The sequence below is a fragment of the Pantherophis guttatus genome, chromosome 5 (genome assembly GCF_059756535.1).
Source record: "Pantherophis guttatus breed Tessera chromosome 5, ASM5975653v1, whole genome shotgun sequence".
Classification (NCBI taxonomy): Eukaryota; Metazoa; Chordata; class Lepidosauria; order Squamata; family Colubridae; genus Pantherophis; species Pantherophis guttatus.
In genome coordinates, this window is record NC_142067.1 from 24,953,209 (window position 1) to 24,970,382 (window position 17,174).

General features: G+C 38.1%; 1 protein-coding gene across 3 annotated transcripts in view; it reads left to right on the top strand.

Annotated features, from left to right (window-relative positions):
- MTUS2 (microtubule associated scaffold protein 2) overlaps window positions 1-17,174 on the top strand; it is a 329,331-nt gene that overhangs the window by 305,271 nt on the left and 6,886 nt on the right. For all 3 annotated transcript variants that reach the window (XM_087894733.1, XM_034410840.3, XM_034410861.3), the window contains 4 exons: window positions 1,274-1,340; window positions 6,421-6,635; window positions 9,591-9,696; window positions 13,851-13,924. In XM_087894733.1, the coding sequence (XP_087750859.1) occupies window positions 1,274-1,340; window positions 6,421-6,635; window positions 9,591-9,696; window positions 13,851-13,924 (462 nt within the window). The remainder of the gene's footprint in view (window positions 1-1,273; window positions 1,341-6,420; window positions 6,636-9,590; window positions 9,697-13,850; window positions 13,925-17,174) is intronic.

The following is a 17,174-nucleotide window of genomic DNA, read 5'->3' on the forward strand; positions in this document are numbered from 1 at the left end:
CATGTACAAGGAACTATTAAAGGAAATGTAGCACTGTTAGTCGTTGATGAATATCTACATATGGATTTGGGAAAAATTATCATTGTTTCATACAGTAACATCAAGAATGTGTAGCCTCAGTAGGTGGTAGAACTAAAAGAAGAGTATTTGATGTTAGCGGTAAGATATAACTTTACTGGGATAAGCATTGTATAGGAATGGAATTTACCATCTAAATTAAATATCAGTGTTATACAGCTAATTCTCGATCTATGACCACAATTGAGCCCAAAATTTCAGTTGCTAAGTGAAAGATTTGTTGTGAGTTTTGCTCCATTTTACAACCTTTCTTGCCACAATTGTTTTTTTTTTTATTGAAAAAGTTTTACAATTACATTTTCTCCCCATTTCTCCCCTACCGACTCACTGAGTTATTGTAGGTAACAAAGGGAGAAGGAAACACTTGGCATGCCATCTTCAGCTTATATATGTAACAAACTATAAATCCAGACTAGAAGTGAGTTTCACATATTTTTACCACCGGTTCGCCGTGTGCATTCCGCGCATGCGCCCGGCATCAAAAACATGGCTAAATAGGACAGCATAGCGCCGGGGCAGGTGGGCGGGTCCACCCGCAGTCGCTGCTACCAGTTCGCCCAAACCAGTCTTAACCGGCTGAATACCACCACTGATGCAGACACATCTTTGTGAATATAATATACGTATTTTTCGGAGTATAAGGCGCACCTACCTTTTTTGGTGAGGAAAAGAAGAAAAAGAAATCTGCCTCTGAGCAATTTTGCCTCGTTGCAGCAAACAGCAAACAGCCTGCTTTACTTTCATTTTCATTTTCAGCATAGCTTGATTAGCACAAGGAAAAAAAAATGTGCTTCAGCAATTTACCTCTTTGCAGCAAGCAGCAGAGTCCTGCGCAAAACAGCTGAGAGCAAATCAGCTGAGAGTTGGGAGGCCAATTCAATCAACTTGTGCTAATTAGGATGTGCTGAAGCTGAAAGGAGCTGTTTTTTCTTGCTGTTTGCTTGCAAGGAGGTAACTGCTGTGAGGCAGGGGCCAAAGGGTGGGGTTCAATGGATGGGCGGGCTACATTCGGTGTATAAAACGCACCTAAATTCTCAACCCCTTTTAGAGGGAAAAGAGGTGCGTCTTAGACTCCAAAAAATATGGTAACTATTGAGACTTAATCAGTTTATTTAATTGAAAGTAGACAGCAAATTAATGGAAGTACTTTGTGGGAATAAATGAACTGATTGTCTGTTTTCGATTGTTTTAACAGAATGAAAGTGCCTTTGTGAAAGAAAAGGAGATCTCAGCTGAGCTTGCAAATGTCAAGGATGAAGTTGGTAAGTAGACGCTAAACAAGCATGTTAAATATATTCTTTGCTGGTTACAGGTTTTTTTAAAAAACAACAACAACAGGATTCTTATTTCTTGTTCTGTGGGATGAGATGAGATGAATATATTAAGGCAGGTTTTTATGGTTGTCAGGGGACAATAATGTATTCTTAGTGGTTGCAAAGACAGGTTCATAACCATGCACAGCAGAAGTTATCATGCATTATCTTTAGTGTTCTCAGATGATTACCTGGAAAGCTTTATTGCTTGCTTTTCAACCACATTCTGCATTAATCATATTTAAATAAATATAAAAATCCAGATGAAAGCATTCACCAGTTGTGTAGCATATTGACATAATTAGTCAGCAATCGATAATTAAAATCAAACTGTATCACTAATGCAGTGGGAGCTGTAGCTATCCCCACCCTCACTTTTTCTAAATAACAGGAACAACAATAGATACGGTACTCTGATTTGAAGTAGTTGTCGCCATCTTTACTACCATTCAATTTAACATATTTAGGAGTCAAGAGGAATCCTGAGGTAAAAATGATTGACGATAGAGCTGAATTGCTTAGTCTGCTTCATAAATTTACAAATAAGAGATAGAAAGTCACAGAAGTATTATGAGCAACTGTGCTCGTGTTAGCAGAGAAATAGCACCAGTATTTTAATTTTCTGGGCAAGAAAATACAGAGTATATTGGTTATGAGGCTGGACTGGTAGCAAGTTCTAATTTATTTTCAGTTAAAGAAGCTTCCTGAGTGACGTTGGACTAATCTTTCTCTTAGCCCAACCTATCTCAGAGTTATTGTAGAAAACTGTGCGAGGAGAAAACACTATTTATGCCTTCTTCAGCTCCTGAATATAACAAACTATTTTCCCAGAGTACAGAGTACAATAATAAGATACATGGAGTCAGCTTCTGATGACTATAAAAAAAACATATATGGTAAGGACAATTTGGCAATGAGACCAGTTATCAAGGGTGCTGGTAAACAAAACAAAACACTGGTTTTGTTCGGTCAGAGGCTAAATAGGCATTTGTCAGAGATGCTTTAGTTTGGTTTGGGCTGCACTTGGTAGAGAGTGGTCTAAAGCAGGGGTGTCAAACTCAATTTCATTGAGGGCTGCAGGGGGGCTCAGGATGGGTGTGGCCAGGGTGGGTGTGGCCAGCTCAACATCACTCATGTCGGGGGTGCCTGTGGTGGCCCAAGTGCTCTGCCAGTGAAAGCAGGCTCCCGAACTCCAGTTCTGACTACAACAGCTTCCTGCAACCCTTTTTCAGCAAAAATGGCGCTTGGGAGGGCTACCAGCGGCCCTCCCGAGCTCCGTTCTAGGCTGAGAGAGTTTCCTGCAACCCTCTGCCAGGAAAAATGGAGCTCGGGAGGGCACCGCGGGCTGATCCTTTGCTGTTTCCAGGGTGACCCCGCGGGCTAGATCTAAGCACCTCACAAGCCGGATCTGACCCCGCAGGCCTTGAGTTTGACACCCCTGGTCTAAAGGCTCTGTCTAGTTCTTTTATTCTATCTCATATATGTTTGCCCCTTTTTGCAAAAATCCTTTTGTTTACATAGTCTGTAGGTCCCCAATCAACTCGACCACTATCCTACAATTAAAAGAGGAAAATCAATATGAAGTGGCTGATCCAACATGTATGACTTCTGTGAAACACTATGTTGTATACTGTATTTTCAATCTGAAGACTGAAATGGGTATCTGAGAAACATATTTTGAGTAAGAAAAATAAACATGAGTGAACAAGTATTGATTTCCCAAACTGAAAAAAATACTGTTTTCAAGGATTTGTCAATGAGAAAACTTTGGGGATTTAGAGACCTGAATGCTAAAACAAAATATTATCATGCATGTTCTTGTCTCCTTTTGGATGCAGAATATAAAATACATACATCAGTTAATCCTGAAGTTTTGTTTTGGCCAAAATCCATGAAAGAACTGGTTGCACCATTGCCATTCAGCTAATACTTCAACTTACAATGTTACAAGCCTTGTAACCCAGAAATGCATAGCATTATTGGTCTTAACTATTGCACTGTCCTATCCAGTACAGACATGAGTGATATAATTCTTTTGACATTGTACTTTTCTTCCCATTATAAACAATACTGCATTTGGATTGATCTTTGCCAGTAGGTCAAATGCTCAGGGAAATCGCATCAGCTCAATGCTAAGAAAACATTTGAGGGCAAGTGCTGTGATTTAACTTCCAACCATCTGTCAAACCAGTAAATGTCATTTTCCATGGAACTTACATGTAGCCTTTAGGTCACAGAGGAATTAGCCAAGGAAACAAAATTATATCTTGACACTCCCTTAGTAGGATGTAGTCTGTGTTTTCTTATGGTGATAGCTCTACCTAGTCATAGGTGGGGTTTCCTGCAGAAGTTTTGGCATGAAGAGTAGATTTGTGATTTAAAAGTTGTAGACTTGTTCTTGGCTGAGATTTTAACTCACCCTGTTACATAATCTCTTGAGTAATGGTTAGGAAAAGCTTTATTGTGGCATTTGACCAACATATTTACACATACATATATATGATCAGATACATACACATAAAATTCAAACAAGTTTAAAAGCTTCATTTTTCTTTGCAACAAAAACATCATACTGCAAAAAAGTTTTGATTTGTACAGATGTGTTTCAGAACCTGCAAGTATCGCAAAACTTTTTGCTGCCATCCCTAAAAGCCCAATATCAACATACCTGATATGTAATGTAGCAGAAATCTATAAAGGTTTTTTGCAGACACTTATCCTGCTCATTCTTCCATATGTTTTTAACTGCGACCTGAATTTTATAGCACCAAAGGCTTCTAAGCAAACTTCTGGTTCATAACTATTGCTACAGCCAGCAACTCTCTGTTTTTCCAAGTTGTTTTCTTTTTATGTGCCGAGTTCCTGAAGCCTGCAGCCTCTCCTTCCTGTGGATGGATGGAAATTTTGGTCTGGCTAAGGAGTTGTTGGAAGAATTTGATACCTATTAATACTTTTATGAGTTCAAGGACTAGCTAAGATGTCCCAATAGTGACTATTGAATCTGATTCTCGAATATACGATTTCTGTAAGTGAAGCTATCCATTTGAGTGCCTTGAGATAATGCTAAGATTTGACAGAGCGGTATTGCTGACCATGGTTATATTTTAGTGCTGAAAGATGGAAGCTGATGGCTTATCAAGAGGAAGGGAATGAAGTATACAGTAGGAAGGAAGGAAGAACACATCTTTCTTTATAACATTAAAGTTTTCTTTGGAAATCTGATCTAGAGCAGAATTGTGTTATATTGCTAATGATGTGAATCTACATTTTATACTCTGCTTGTGTTTATTTTATTAAAGCTTTTTATTACATAAAAGTCATGAAGAAATTGAATCCTGGCTCTCTTAACATTTTTCTCAGCTTGAAAATAAAGTGCATATGTGTAATGGTGTATAAACTGGCAGGGTTTGCTATGGCAAATGCTGTTGTAGAGAAATAACACCAAATTTCTAATGTGTATATAATCTCTCTTTATACTATTGCTTCATCCCTATCATAAGTTTTGCATTTTATAGAACAGTGTCTCAAAATCTATATGTTTTTCTGCCTGCTTTTTATTTGGTTTTAGGTTAAATTTAATAATTGCATGATTCAGCAGGTATTCTTCTATTGGTGCAGCCTACACTATGCCAGTCTCATTAAACAGATGTTTGAATGGCAAGTTTCAATTTAAAGCTTGAATGGGTTTCAATTATACTGGATTCCCAGTTCTGACTTTGAATGTATTTTTGTTTGATTGTTGATAGTTTTTATGCCACAATGACAGGTTAAAAAAAAAAACCCACTAAAAGGTCACTGAACAAAATGACAGAATTATTTAAAGCAGTTGACAAAACTAGCGAAGAAATGAACAAGCAAATAAACAGAAATTGTCAGATGAAAGATTGTGTGATCTTATGGTTATAGTGTTGTGCTAAGATTGAGAACCCTTAAGTTAAAATTCCAACACAATTATAAAATATATTGGGAGATCTTGAACTATTTCCTGAACTGATTAAAATATATCATTAAGTTCAGCATCATGCTTGAGTCTCAAGCAAGCTTGAGACTCAAGTGCTCCCGTTTTCTTCTCTAGCATGGTCATCGTTAGCTGTGAACAGGATAATAAACCATGATTTTAGCCTAATCCTCCTAAAACAAGTCAGAATATCCTACCTCTGCATTTAATATGAAGGTTTGGTTATTTGAACATCCAAAGAAAATACATATACACAAATAATTGCCACCATTTTCACTTCCAAATCTATCAGAAAGAACTTCAAATGCATTCACAGTCATTTTCACTGGCACTGATCTTGACATTTGGGGAACAAGAAGCAAAGATTTGCTGAAAGGAAAAGAAAAACAATGCCACAAGTTATAGAATAAAAAACAAAGTCCTCATTGGCATTCCATAGATGAAAATTATTCACCTATTTCCTTGTTTCATGTTTTGAGTGATTACTTGGTTTTATGAAAAACCATCTGGGTGATTGAACATAAAATCATCAAGCCATTATTCCCCCAAAGGATTTATTAGACCAATCAAATCCAGAAGCTTTGATGCAGGCTGAAGCAAGAGATCTATCTAATGGTGAAACTTATACTTATATCCAATGTTTCAGAACATTTTGAGGGAAAAGTGCTAGCTTCTCTTCATTTTTACCTAACTCAGAACAGAGTTGGTGGTTTTGGCAATGCTCAGTATGTAGAAGTGTCCGAAAGCAACTTTACCTGACAGAATTGATGTGATTTACAAATGAGTCTTGGTCTCAATAAATATATTAAGAGATGTGCTTCACGACCATTTAGAAAGCAAACTGAGCCTCCCGCCCATCAGTTGACTATGTCACTGGATGCTCTTCATCCAATGTCCTGTGTCCTGGTCAGGCAGGACCAATTTATTCCATTTGTGATAATTAGCACAATCCATTTCAGCACATTTTTGCTATTTTTCTGAATGGAATCTCCTGCATCTTTATTGTTCAAAGGAATCAGTTCAGTCCTGACTTTTCTGCAGATCCTTAATGTGTGGTTCTTCTGTCTTCAGCCCTCAATACAGGGAAATACGAGACACTACAAAAAGAGAAGGAGGAGATGGAAAAGAAGTTTGAAGGAACTGTGCAGAAACTCACTTGGCAGCAACAGGAGGAGCTCCTAGCACTTGAAGAACGTTTGCAGTTACAGTACAGTGCTGAACTAGAACATTTGCGTGAGAACCATCAGATCAAGCTTGAGAGAATCAAGAGTCAGCATCAGGAACAGGTTGGTCATTTTTTTTAATTTTTAAAAAGTTTTTTATTAATAATACAAAATTAAAAAAACATTGGACATAGATATGACATCACTGGTTCCAAACATCTTCCATCACTTTACATATTAGTACTCATATAAACATATAGTTCTTAAACATACATTTATCTATAATAACATCTATATTTTTGTGCTAACACTATACATTTGTCTTGGCTACCCTCTTGTTATCTATCCAATCATAAAATTGTTCCCAGATTTTGTAGTACTTAGTTTCGCTTTTATCCTTGAGTTCCAAAGTGAGTCTGTCCATTTCTGCGCAGTTAAAAGATTTTCAGTAATATTTCCTCTTCAGTTGGAATATCTATTTCCATTTTTGAGTGAAGGCTATTCGTGCCGCTGTGAGTATATGCAGTAATAAATAATTTGTATCTTTCTTATATTTTCTTTCTATAATTCCCAGTAAGAAAAATTCCAGTTTGACTTCTATATTTGTTGACAAAATTTCTTCCAGCCAGTTCTTTAGTAAATTCCAATTTTTTTGCGCCTTTGGGCATTCCCACCACATGTGGTAGTAATTCCCAACAATCTCTCTACACTTCCAGCATATCGAGGATTTCCCCTTATTCATTCGTGCTAATCTTGTGGGGGCAGGTGCCACCTATAGAACATCTTATAGAGGTTTTCCTTGTAGGAAGTTGCTAGTGTGATTTTTTAAAAATTTTCCCCATAAAATTTGCCAATTGTCCAAATCGATATCGTGCCCAAAATATTTACACCAAATTATCATTGTTTCTTTCATCTGTTCCTCAATCATATCCAGGAACAGGTTGGTCATGTTCACTCAGTGTAAGCTCACATGAGAGTGACTATGTGCCATGATTTGACAGGCAGACTTTATTTCTGTACATTGCAGCTAAAACACTTTTTTTAAAAAAATCATAGCGCCAAGTCCATATATGTGTTTGAAATAGGTACTATTCGTTAGAGGATTTTACTATGTTGTGGATGATGGGAGTTCACTGTTTTAAACTGGATAATATATTTGCCAGGCTGTTTGGCGGTTTGGGAAGGAATCATGAGTGGTGCCCAAAGTCTGTTTCCTTACCTGGATTATGGTTTAGAGAACTAACCCTCGTATATTGGAGCCAGCAGCAGGGGCAGCTGGATTGTTGAATTGATGGGTGCATGGAATGATTGCCTCGTGCTGGAGCTATTCTGTGTTTTGCAATGACAGTTTTACAGTTTTCATCCAGTCTCCAACCTGCCCTTTTTAGGGAAGGTTGTGGAGAATGAACATGTGGCAGCTTCAAAGGATACTGGATGAAGCACATTAGCTGGACCTCTTTTGCTCAGGGTTCAGGCCCAGTTATGGGATTCAGAGTCATTGATTATAATCTTAGATGACCTCTAGTGGGAGCGGGGTGACAGTAGTGCATCTATCCTTGCTCTCCTTGATCTTTTAATGGCCTTCATGGCGTTCTTCTAAACCAGCTTTGGAAGTTGGGGGTGGGCAGCACTATACTGTGCTAGTTCTCCTCTTTTCCTCCAGGGTTGGTTCCAATCATTGTTGATGGATGGGCAGAGAACCAGTGTTCAGCCCCTGTTTTGTGGGGTCCTCAGTTCTTTCTTAGTTCTCTCTCTCCCATATTTTAACATCCACATGAGACTACTGAGTGAGATGATTCAATAGTTTGGGGTGATGTATCATCAAAATTGAGGATATCCAATTTTGTGTCTCCATCCTGGGCTGCCTGAGTGATGCCGTGAATATCCTGTTTCAGTGTCTCAAGGCTGTTGGAACCTAGATAGAGTGTAATGAGCTTTGACTCAACCCGAGCAAAGCTGAGTGCTTTTTCTCCCAGCTGTTTCTAACCATCCAATTTGATCCAGTGTGTTACAGGTCCTGTCGGCCAAGTAATGTTGGTTGATGGGAACTAGGAAATATGCTTTCTCTGCCATAGTCCCTGCCCTCTGGAAGATTTCTCCTTCAGAGATCAGGATAACCCAGGCTGGCCTTCCATAAAGCTTCTTATATCCCAGATTCAAAGTTCCAACATCCAGGCCTCCTCTCTGAGTTGACGTGGCCACATTTTGGGCACTTGGCAGCTGGTCAGCTGGCCAGCATTTACAGCTGTTTGCAGAGTCCCACGGTCACATGACTATAATTTATGACATTTTTGCCAGAAACCAGCATTTACTTTCAGTTTCCAAGAAAAAAAATACCCCATAGCGAACAAACACAACCACTTAACAACCACAATGTTCACTTTATGGCATTCACTTAATAATTGCCACAAAATAGGTCATAAGATTCAATGCCATCATGTAGTAGCCTGTGTTACAATTGCCTGATGACCAAGGACTACTTGTATTTAAGAAATACTTTTATGGGGAAGGTTCCAGTAGGTTACAAAAATATATTACATTGTTCTGTCCAACCATGGCTTCAGAACGACTTCAACCTGGTGCAAGAAAGTATATAAAGTATATAACAGAGTTTTGGACATGAAGCACCATAGCTGATAGGTATACAAAATATCTCAGGTTAAATCTCTGGGGTCCCTCGGGAAACCCCTAACTGACAAACCAACCATGTAGAATTTTTGCAAGTCAACTGTAGGCACTCATGCCATAGTTCAAGGCAGCCTGCTGTGCAACAGAAGATTTACAAATATAATCAATCAAAAGATTCATAGATGCCATCTGTAAACAGGCTAGTTGGAAGATGGGTTGGAAGAAAATCTGTTAGTCAGGTTTTGACTCCTCAAACAATTACTTTTCTCACTCTTAGGAGTAACTTGCTGAAAAAAATGTGTTTCAAATGTAAAAACTCTACTGGATTAGACCTATCAAGTGTAATCTCTTGTTTTCCTAAACTCTTAACTGTTCTTTTTCTTTAAAGTTCTTTAAAACCACCATAGCTAGTTTACTTCTTCTTATACTTGTGTGTTGTTATTTGAAAAGGTGGATGACATTGCAGCAACTCAGGAAGTGGCAGTATTAGAGATGGAAAATAGCCACGCGATTGCCATTGCAGAACTTCAGGAAGAATACGAGCACAAAATTCAAGGTAATTCTGCAATCCCAGCAAGCACTTATTCTACCATTTTAGATGGTGATCTCTGTGCAATCAATTTGAGTTTGTGGGATGTCTTCCTCAGAAAAGTTCAGGAAGAAGAGGGCATGGCTGGCATCGGGCGATATGGTGTGGATTCTGGAGCTCCAGGAGAGCACCGATCTCCCAGCCGATTTTGGAGATCCCTAGGGATCATAGTTGTCTTGTAGGGACAGTGGAGAAAGAAGACGCAGGCTGGCACGGATAGGGAAAGAGTAAGTTCCCTGAAGTGCCGGCATTAGTCTTCGACCCATCGGCGAAGGAAGGCAGCCATGGAGCTGTCAAAAGCCAGAGCGGCCACGATCAGAAAGAGGAAGTGCATGAGTGGTGATTGAACAGAGTATTGTTACCGGATGAGTGATTGGCCAACTCACAGGTAAGAAGAAAAAATTTTTAAAAGCTTGAAAGAAGTCCCAACGAGCAATTAGCGGCTAATTTGCACTTGGGAATTTAAGCGGAGGGGGGAAAAAAAGAGGAACTTTAAAGTTAAAATGAAAGCTCTAAAAGGAATCTTCCACCTGGATTTAAAATTGGATTTTGAAAGAAATAAAAACAAGACAAGGGAAAAGGAGACAGAGGAACATTTTTTAAACAATAAAAAGATTTAACTCGGAAGAGAGGAAACGGGTATTATAAAATGGATACTTTGTTGCCGAAAGAGTTGTGAATTGAAGAGAGACATCTGCTGGAGGAGAGATCGTGGGAAAGAGCCATAGGAGTATACAGCTGAAAAGATTAAGAGAAGCAGAGAGGACGAGGACTGAGATTGTGATGGCTCAAGTGAGCATTTGAACTGGACAGAAAAATTCAGAAAATTATACCATATTGTACAAATTCACAAGCATCAAGCTAAAATTCTTTATTTTATTTTAATCTCTTTATTTTAATCTCAAGTGCCAGACTAAAATTGGGCCGTGTTGGTCTAATGGTTAAGGTACCAGGCTAGAAAGCTGGAAACTGTAAGTTCAAGTCCCACTTTAATCGTGAAAGCCAGTGATTTGGGGCCAGTCATTCTCTCTCAATCCAACTCTCCTCATATAGTTATTGTGGGGAAAATAGGAGGAGGAAGGAGTATTGTGCATGTTCGTTGCCCTTGAGTTACTTGTAAAAATAATAAAGGCAAGATGTAAATAAATACAGAAAATCTCATTTCTACAGAAAGTCACCAACTAAAGGAATGAAGAAGACTTTATAATTTAGTCAATTGATTGTATCATAAGCAAATGACTATAAATAAATGGTCACTCTTATAATTAACCCCAATCTGATCTATGTATTCTGTCTTCTTTGAGATGGACTTTGAAATGAAGTGTGCAGTCTTACTGGTGATAATGCATGTTCGTTCCCTGCAGTAAATAAGATTGTTTCTCCTCACTGCCCCAATACTTTTTAGTTTTCAAATAAGGGTCTAATAAGCTTCTGGAGAGTACAATTTGCAGTCATCAAGAATGTGTTCAATGTCTTCGGTGTCTTTCTTCAGCTGAGACTCCATAAAACCTCCCATGTCTTACCATGGAGCCCATTTTTTCAAACTGATTTCTAAAAAGATGCTTCTGAGATGTTGAGGCATATAAGATGTCAAATATTTTTATGACTTGGAAGCTGGCTTGTGTTGATCCAGTCCCTTCAGAGACTTGACACATTTAAGTGCTGCAATATCATCTTGGGCAGCCACATCAGTAATGCTTTTGTTTGAAGGCTTCATTGGCCTTTAGAACTGATTAGATTGGGAATTGAATGGAGAATTCATATTGAGAGATTGGGTGGCCCAAGTGTGAGGTTGCCTGTTGTGAAACTACTCTTCAAAACTCTTTGAGGTTGCTTGTTGTGAAACTGCTTGTCAAGGTTCCGACAAATGCCCTAATTAACTCATGAGTCTCCAGCCAAGTTTCAAAAGAAATCCAGTTATTTATTAGGAGCAACATGTCAGCATCTACTCCAGTGAGGTCAACTCTGCCGCAGGTAAATTACGGCTCAACTTTGACCCTGTTTCCCCCCTCCTCTCAGTCTGTGTCATAAATCACATTCTCCAATGCCTCACAATCCGGCTTTGGTAATCTGAGATCCAACTGTGGAAGAAGGTATGCGTGAAATGTGCTCCTCCCTTGCTGCCCATGGCAACTCGAGAGCAGACTAGAAATGCTTTGCGAGTTGACACTGCTCTTCTGGATCCAGGAATAGGATCTTCAGCTAGTAGTTGAATATTACAAAACAGCTTGTATGGGATAAACCCAACTCTGCCCTTACTGCTGAGGCTGTCCCCAGTTGAATTGTTCTATTGATGTATAATTCTAAGAGTCTATAACAGTGGTTCTCAACCTGTGGGTCACGACCCCTTTGGGGGTCGAACGATCCTTTCACAGGGGTCACCTAAGACTATCGGAAAACACATATTTTCAATGGTTTTAGGAATAATTTTATGGTCGGGGGTCACCACAACATGAGTAACTGTATTAAAGGGTCGCGGCATTAGGAAGGTTGAGAACTGATCTATAATGAATGTACATTGCAACTACCTAGATTTTATTTAAATATAAAGAAAACTTCCAAATAGTTAGGTCTCTACAATAGTGGAACAGTGCTTACTAGGGTTGTGAGTTCTCCATCTCTGAAGATTCTTAAAGGTTGGCCAGCCAGGTCTCAAGGATGGCTTAAGACATTACAGAATTTTGGACTAGATGATCTTTGAAGTTCTTTCCAATTCCACAGTTCTTGGATTCTGTGATTCTATATCAACTTTTGGGATTATTATCCAAGAAGCATTTTTATTTGTACCGATATCATGTGTCTTATTTTTATTTTTACAGGCCATTCATTCAAAAAGAAATTATTGTAAAAAGAAAATATTTTGATTAGGCGCACCATTATATTACACTCATTTCTCACCTTGTCCCTCTAAATATTTTGTCTATAATTCCCAAAACTCTTGATCATTGATCATGCTGATAGGGTTTTATTCATCCAAAATGTATGAAGAGCACTAAACTGTCTCTTCCTACCATCAGAAATCCATATTAAACAACTCACAGTCAAATTCCTTTTTTGCACGTATTAGTATTGAGTTATTGTCTCAGCAGAGCTTGCTAGGGAAATCGTAAAAATCGCTCCAATATCTTTTTGACTAGCAGTTTTATTATGACATAGTTTCCCTAGCAACAGCTTCTACCTGGGGACTTATAATCTATCAAAGTTGAGCAGGATAAAGTTAAAGGCATTGCAAATGGCCCACTAAAATTGGAGAAGCTTTGTCTATCCGAGAGAGGCACTGCTTTAGAAATAAGTATTTAGCAACAACTCATAAGGTAGAATATTATTAAAAGTCAATTATTATTGACTTTCATAAAGAATAGAATCCCGATCATTAAATATCAATATTGCTTCTCAGTTATGCCATTTTCTAACCATCATTATTAATACTTTTCAAAATATTTTGGTCTATATTAAATAAACGACATCTCTGTCATGAACGTTATTTCTCACCATCCTTTACTAAATTAAATCCCACCTCTTGTCTAAACTATTATGCTTTTTTGAAATAATTGTAAGAATTAACACAGAGATTGCTCCTCTCCAATTATGTATGGTTTATGCAGTAAGATTGCCCTCTTGTGAGTGAATTTAGCATTGAAACAGGTTTTTATTATTTATGAAGTCAGGGGCTTATAGCAATTAGTTGAGCTATTAAATTTTAACACATGGCTTATTAAACCACAAATTACTGAGGGTCAACAAAATGTCATCAATATTTAAGAGGAGGGGCGTCTTTCTTTCTTTCCACACTGTATAGGCTGTCAGCTAAGTTTACAACAGGAAACCTCTAAATTGACTAGATCAGAGGTCTCCAACCTTGGCAACTTTAAGACTTGTGGACTTCAACTCCCAGAATTCCTCAGCCAATTCTGGGAGTTGAAGTCCACAAGTCTTAAAGTTGCCAAGGTTGGAGACCCCTGCACTAGATCACAGTAACTGAATCAACAACTATTCATTCAACAGTTCCAAATGTTAAAAAAAAATAATTAACAATTGCCATTTTCATTGAAATCATATTAAAATGAAAAAAATGGGCATTATTTATTTTCTTTTCTTTTCTTTTTTTAAATCCCCTCTAGACATAAAGTCTGCTCATGAGCAAGAAAAAAGAGAACTGGAAGAAAATTTTGAAAAGTTGCGCTTGTCACTCCAGGTTAGTATTTTATTCATATGCTGGTTGAAATTGTTGCTTGTTATATTATGTGGGTCTCCTGGAGGAGCAAAATTCTTCCAGCAGTTCAAAAGCAGCAGCATGAAACAGACCCTAAAGTATCTTGAGGAGGACTCTAAGGAGCGGTTTGTGTCTATTATGATGCCTGATGGTTTCGCTTTCCACCAGCTGTACTTGTCTACTATTTCCCTGAATAGTGCTATGAGTTTGCACACAGATGATACTCAAGATCAAACAACATAAAGTTTAAAGGCAGCAAGGAAGTGAGGAATATGCTGGAAACAGTAGAATAGAATAGAATAGAATAGAATAGAATAGAATAGAATAGAATAGAATAGAATAGAATAGAATAGAATAGAATAGAATAGAATAGAATAGAATAGAATAGAATAGAAAGAATAATAGAGTAGAGTAAAGTAGACTAGAACAGAACAGAACAGAACAGAATAGAATTCTTTATTGGCCAAGTGTGATTGGACACACAAGGAATTTGTCTTTGGTGCATATGCTCTCAGTGTACATAAAAGGAAAAAAATACATTCATCAAGAATCATAAGATATAACAGTCATAGGCTACTAATAAGCAATTAAATCATACTAGGAAACAAATAAAATAAGATACAAGCAACATGGTTATAGTCATAAGTGGGAGGAGATAGGTAATAGGAAGGATGAGAAGAATAATAGTAATACAGTCTTAGTAATAATTTGACAGTGTTGTGGGAATTAGTTGTTCAGCAGAGTGATGGCATTCAGGAAAAAGCTGTCCTTGTGTTAGTTGTTCTGGTGTGCAGTGCCCTGTAGGATCGTTTTGAGGGTTAGGGTTAGGTTCTAAGTTTTTTCTAGGTTCTACCATATCTCACGACCTAAAATGGACACCCAACATCAAAAACGTCATCAAAAAAGCACAACAAAGAATGTTCTTTCTGCGCCAACTCAAAAAGCTCAAACTGCCCAAGGAGCTGCTGATACAGTTCTACAGAGGAGTTATTGAGTCTGTCATCTGCACCTCTATAACTGTTTGGTTTGGTTCTGCAACCCAACAAGACAGACACAGACTTCAGAGGATAATTAGAACTGCAGAAAAAATAATTACTACTAACCTGCCTTCCATTGAGGACCTGTATACTGCACGAGTCAAAAAGAGGGCTGTGAAAATATTTACAGACCCCTCACATCCTGGATATAAACTGCTTCAACTCCTACCCTAAAAACGACGCTATAGAGCACTGCATACCAGAACAACTAGATACAAGAACAGGTTTTTCCCAAATGCCATCACTCTGCTAAACAAATAATTCCCTCAACACTGTCAAACTAGTTACTAAGTCTGCATTACTATTAATCTTCTCATCGTTCCTATCACCCATCTCCTCCCACTTATGACTGTATTACTGTAACCTTGTTGCTGGCATCCTTAAGATTTATATTGACTGTTTTCTAATAGGATTTGATTGCTTATTTGTTCCCTATGACTATCATTAAGTGTTGTACCTTATGATTCTTGACGAATGTATCTTTTCTTTTATGTACACCAAGAGCGTATGCACCAAGACAAATTCCTTGTGTGTCCAGTCACACTTGGCCAATAAAGAATTCTATTCTATTCTATTCTATTCTATTCTATTCTATTCTATTCTATTCTATTCTATTCTATTCTATTCTATTCTATTCTATTCTATTCTATTCTATTCTATTGAGTTATCATTGTAAAGGAAGAACTGGACTTCTTCTCTGTCATCCTGTAAGGTAGGACCAGAATCAACAGCTTGAAATTAGAGGGAAGAGGATTCAGGTCAACCAATAGGTGTCTCAGAAAATGGTATGTAGGTCTTCAAAGAAAAGGTTAGGTAACCATCTGTCCAGAATGCTTTGGTGAAAGAGGAGGTAGGATTAGATGACCTCTGAAGTCATTTCCAGCTCTGTGACTTTGACAAAACCTGTTAAGAGTGCTTTGTCTATATATTCATGATATCCGAGCTGGCAATGACTGATTTGGAGCCATAATGCACAGCTTGATGAAAATGTCAGTCCCTTTGTGAAACAGGCCAATTTCATGCTTGGAGGCAATAAAAATGAAATTGAAAAAGGAACTGCTAATATAATACTGCCCTTATACAATTCTGTGATAAGACCACACTTGCACTATTTGCTCAGTAATGATTTATAGTGACTTCCAGCTATCACCAGCATGATAAAACTGTAACAAAGGCAGGCTTTATATCACTACAGCCCTGGCTGGCTGATGCTAGAAGACACTATAAATTACTAGTGAGGAAATGTCCTTGGAGTATTGTGTACTGTTTTTGTTATCACCACCGAAAAAGGATATCACAGAACTAGAAAAGGGCTGGCAAAATGATCAGAGGGCTGGAGCAGCTCCCTTGCAAGCAACGATTATATGAATCCTGCACTAGCCTGATCTAGCCAGGCTCTTCTGAGTTTCTGATGAACATTGGAATCAAGCACATCTAAAGGTAAAGGTGTCCCCTGCCCAATCGTGTCCGACTCTAAGGAACAGTGCTCATCTCCATTTCTTAACCAAGGAAGCCAGTGTTGTCCAAAGATATTTCCATGGTCATGTGGCCAGCATGACTATACATTGAGATACACTGAATGCTGTTACTTTTCCACTGAAGTGGTACCTATTTATCTATTCATATTTGCATGGTTTTGAGCTGCTAGGTGGGCAGGAGCTGAGGTGAGTAATGGGAGCTCACCCCTTCATGCCATGCTCAGGACTCAAACCTTTCCAGCTGACAAGCTCGTAGTCTTTATCCACTGAGCCATCACGCTTCCTCAAGTACATATACCAAAGACATATATGTAAATTATCAATTGTTGATTTATACATTACCTTTGTTCAATGGGTTGCAAAGTCAGATTTCAAAAGGTTGCATTAAAACCAAATTGAAATCATCATAAATACCACAATATAAGAGGTAGAGGGAAGGACAAATGACTAAGCTTATGTTGTGTCACAATTTTAAAACCTTACATATTCGTGCTTGCTGTTGCAAAACAAATAAGAAGCTTGCAACATTATGCCACAAAACACATTTTGCCATTATTGTATCACAGTTAGGACCAGAGTCATTACTAAGGAACCAGCATTTTCAAATACTGTATTCAGTGTAACATATTCTTCCATGAATGAATAATAGGAAAAAAGAAATGAAGATTATGCTTTTTCCATGTATTGGCAATATTCACATGCCCCTATGGATTATTT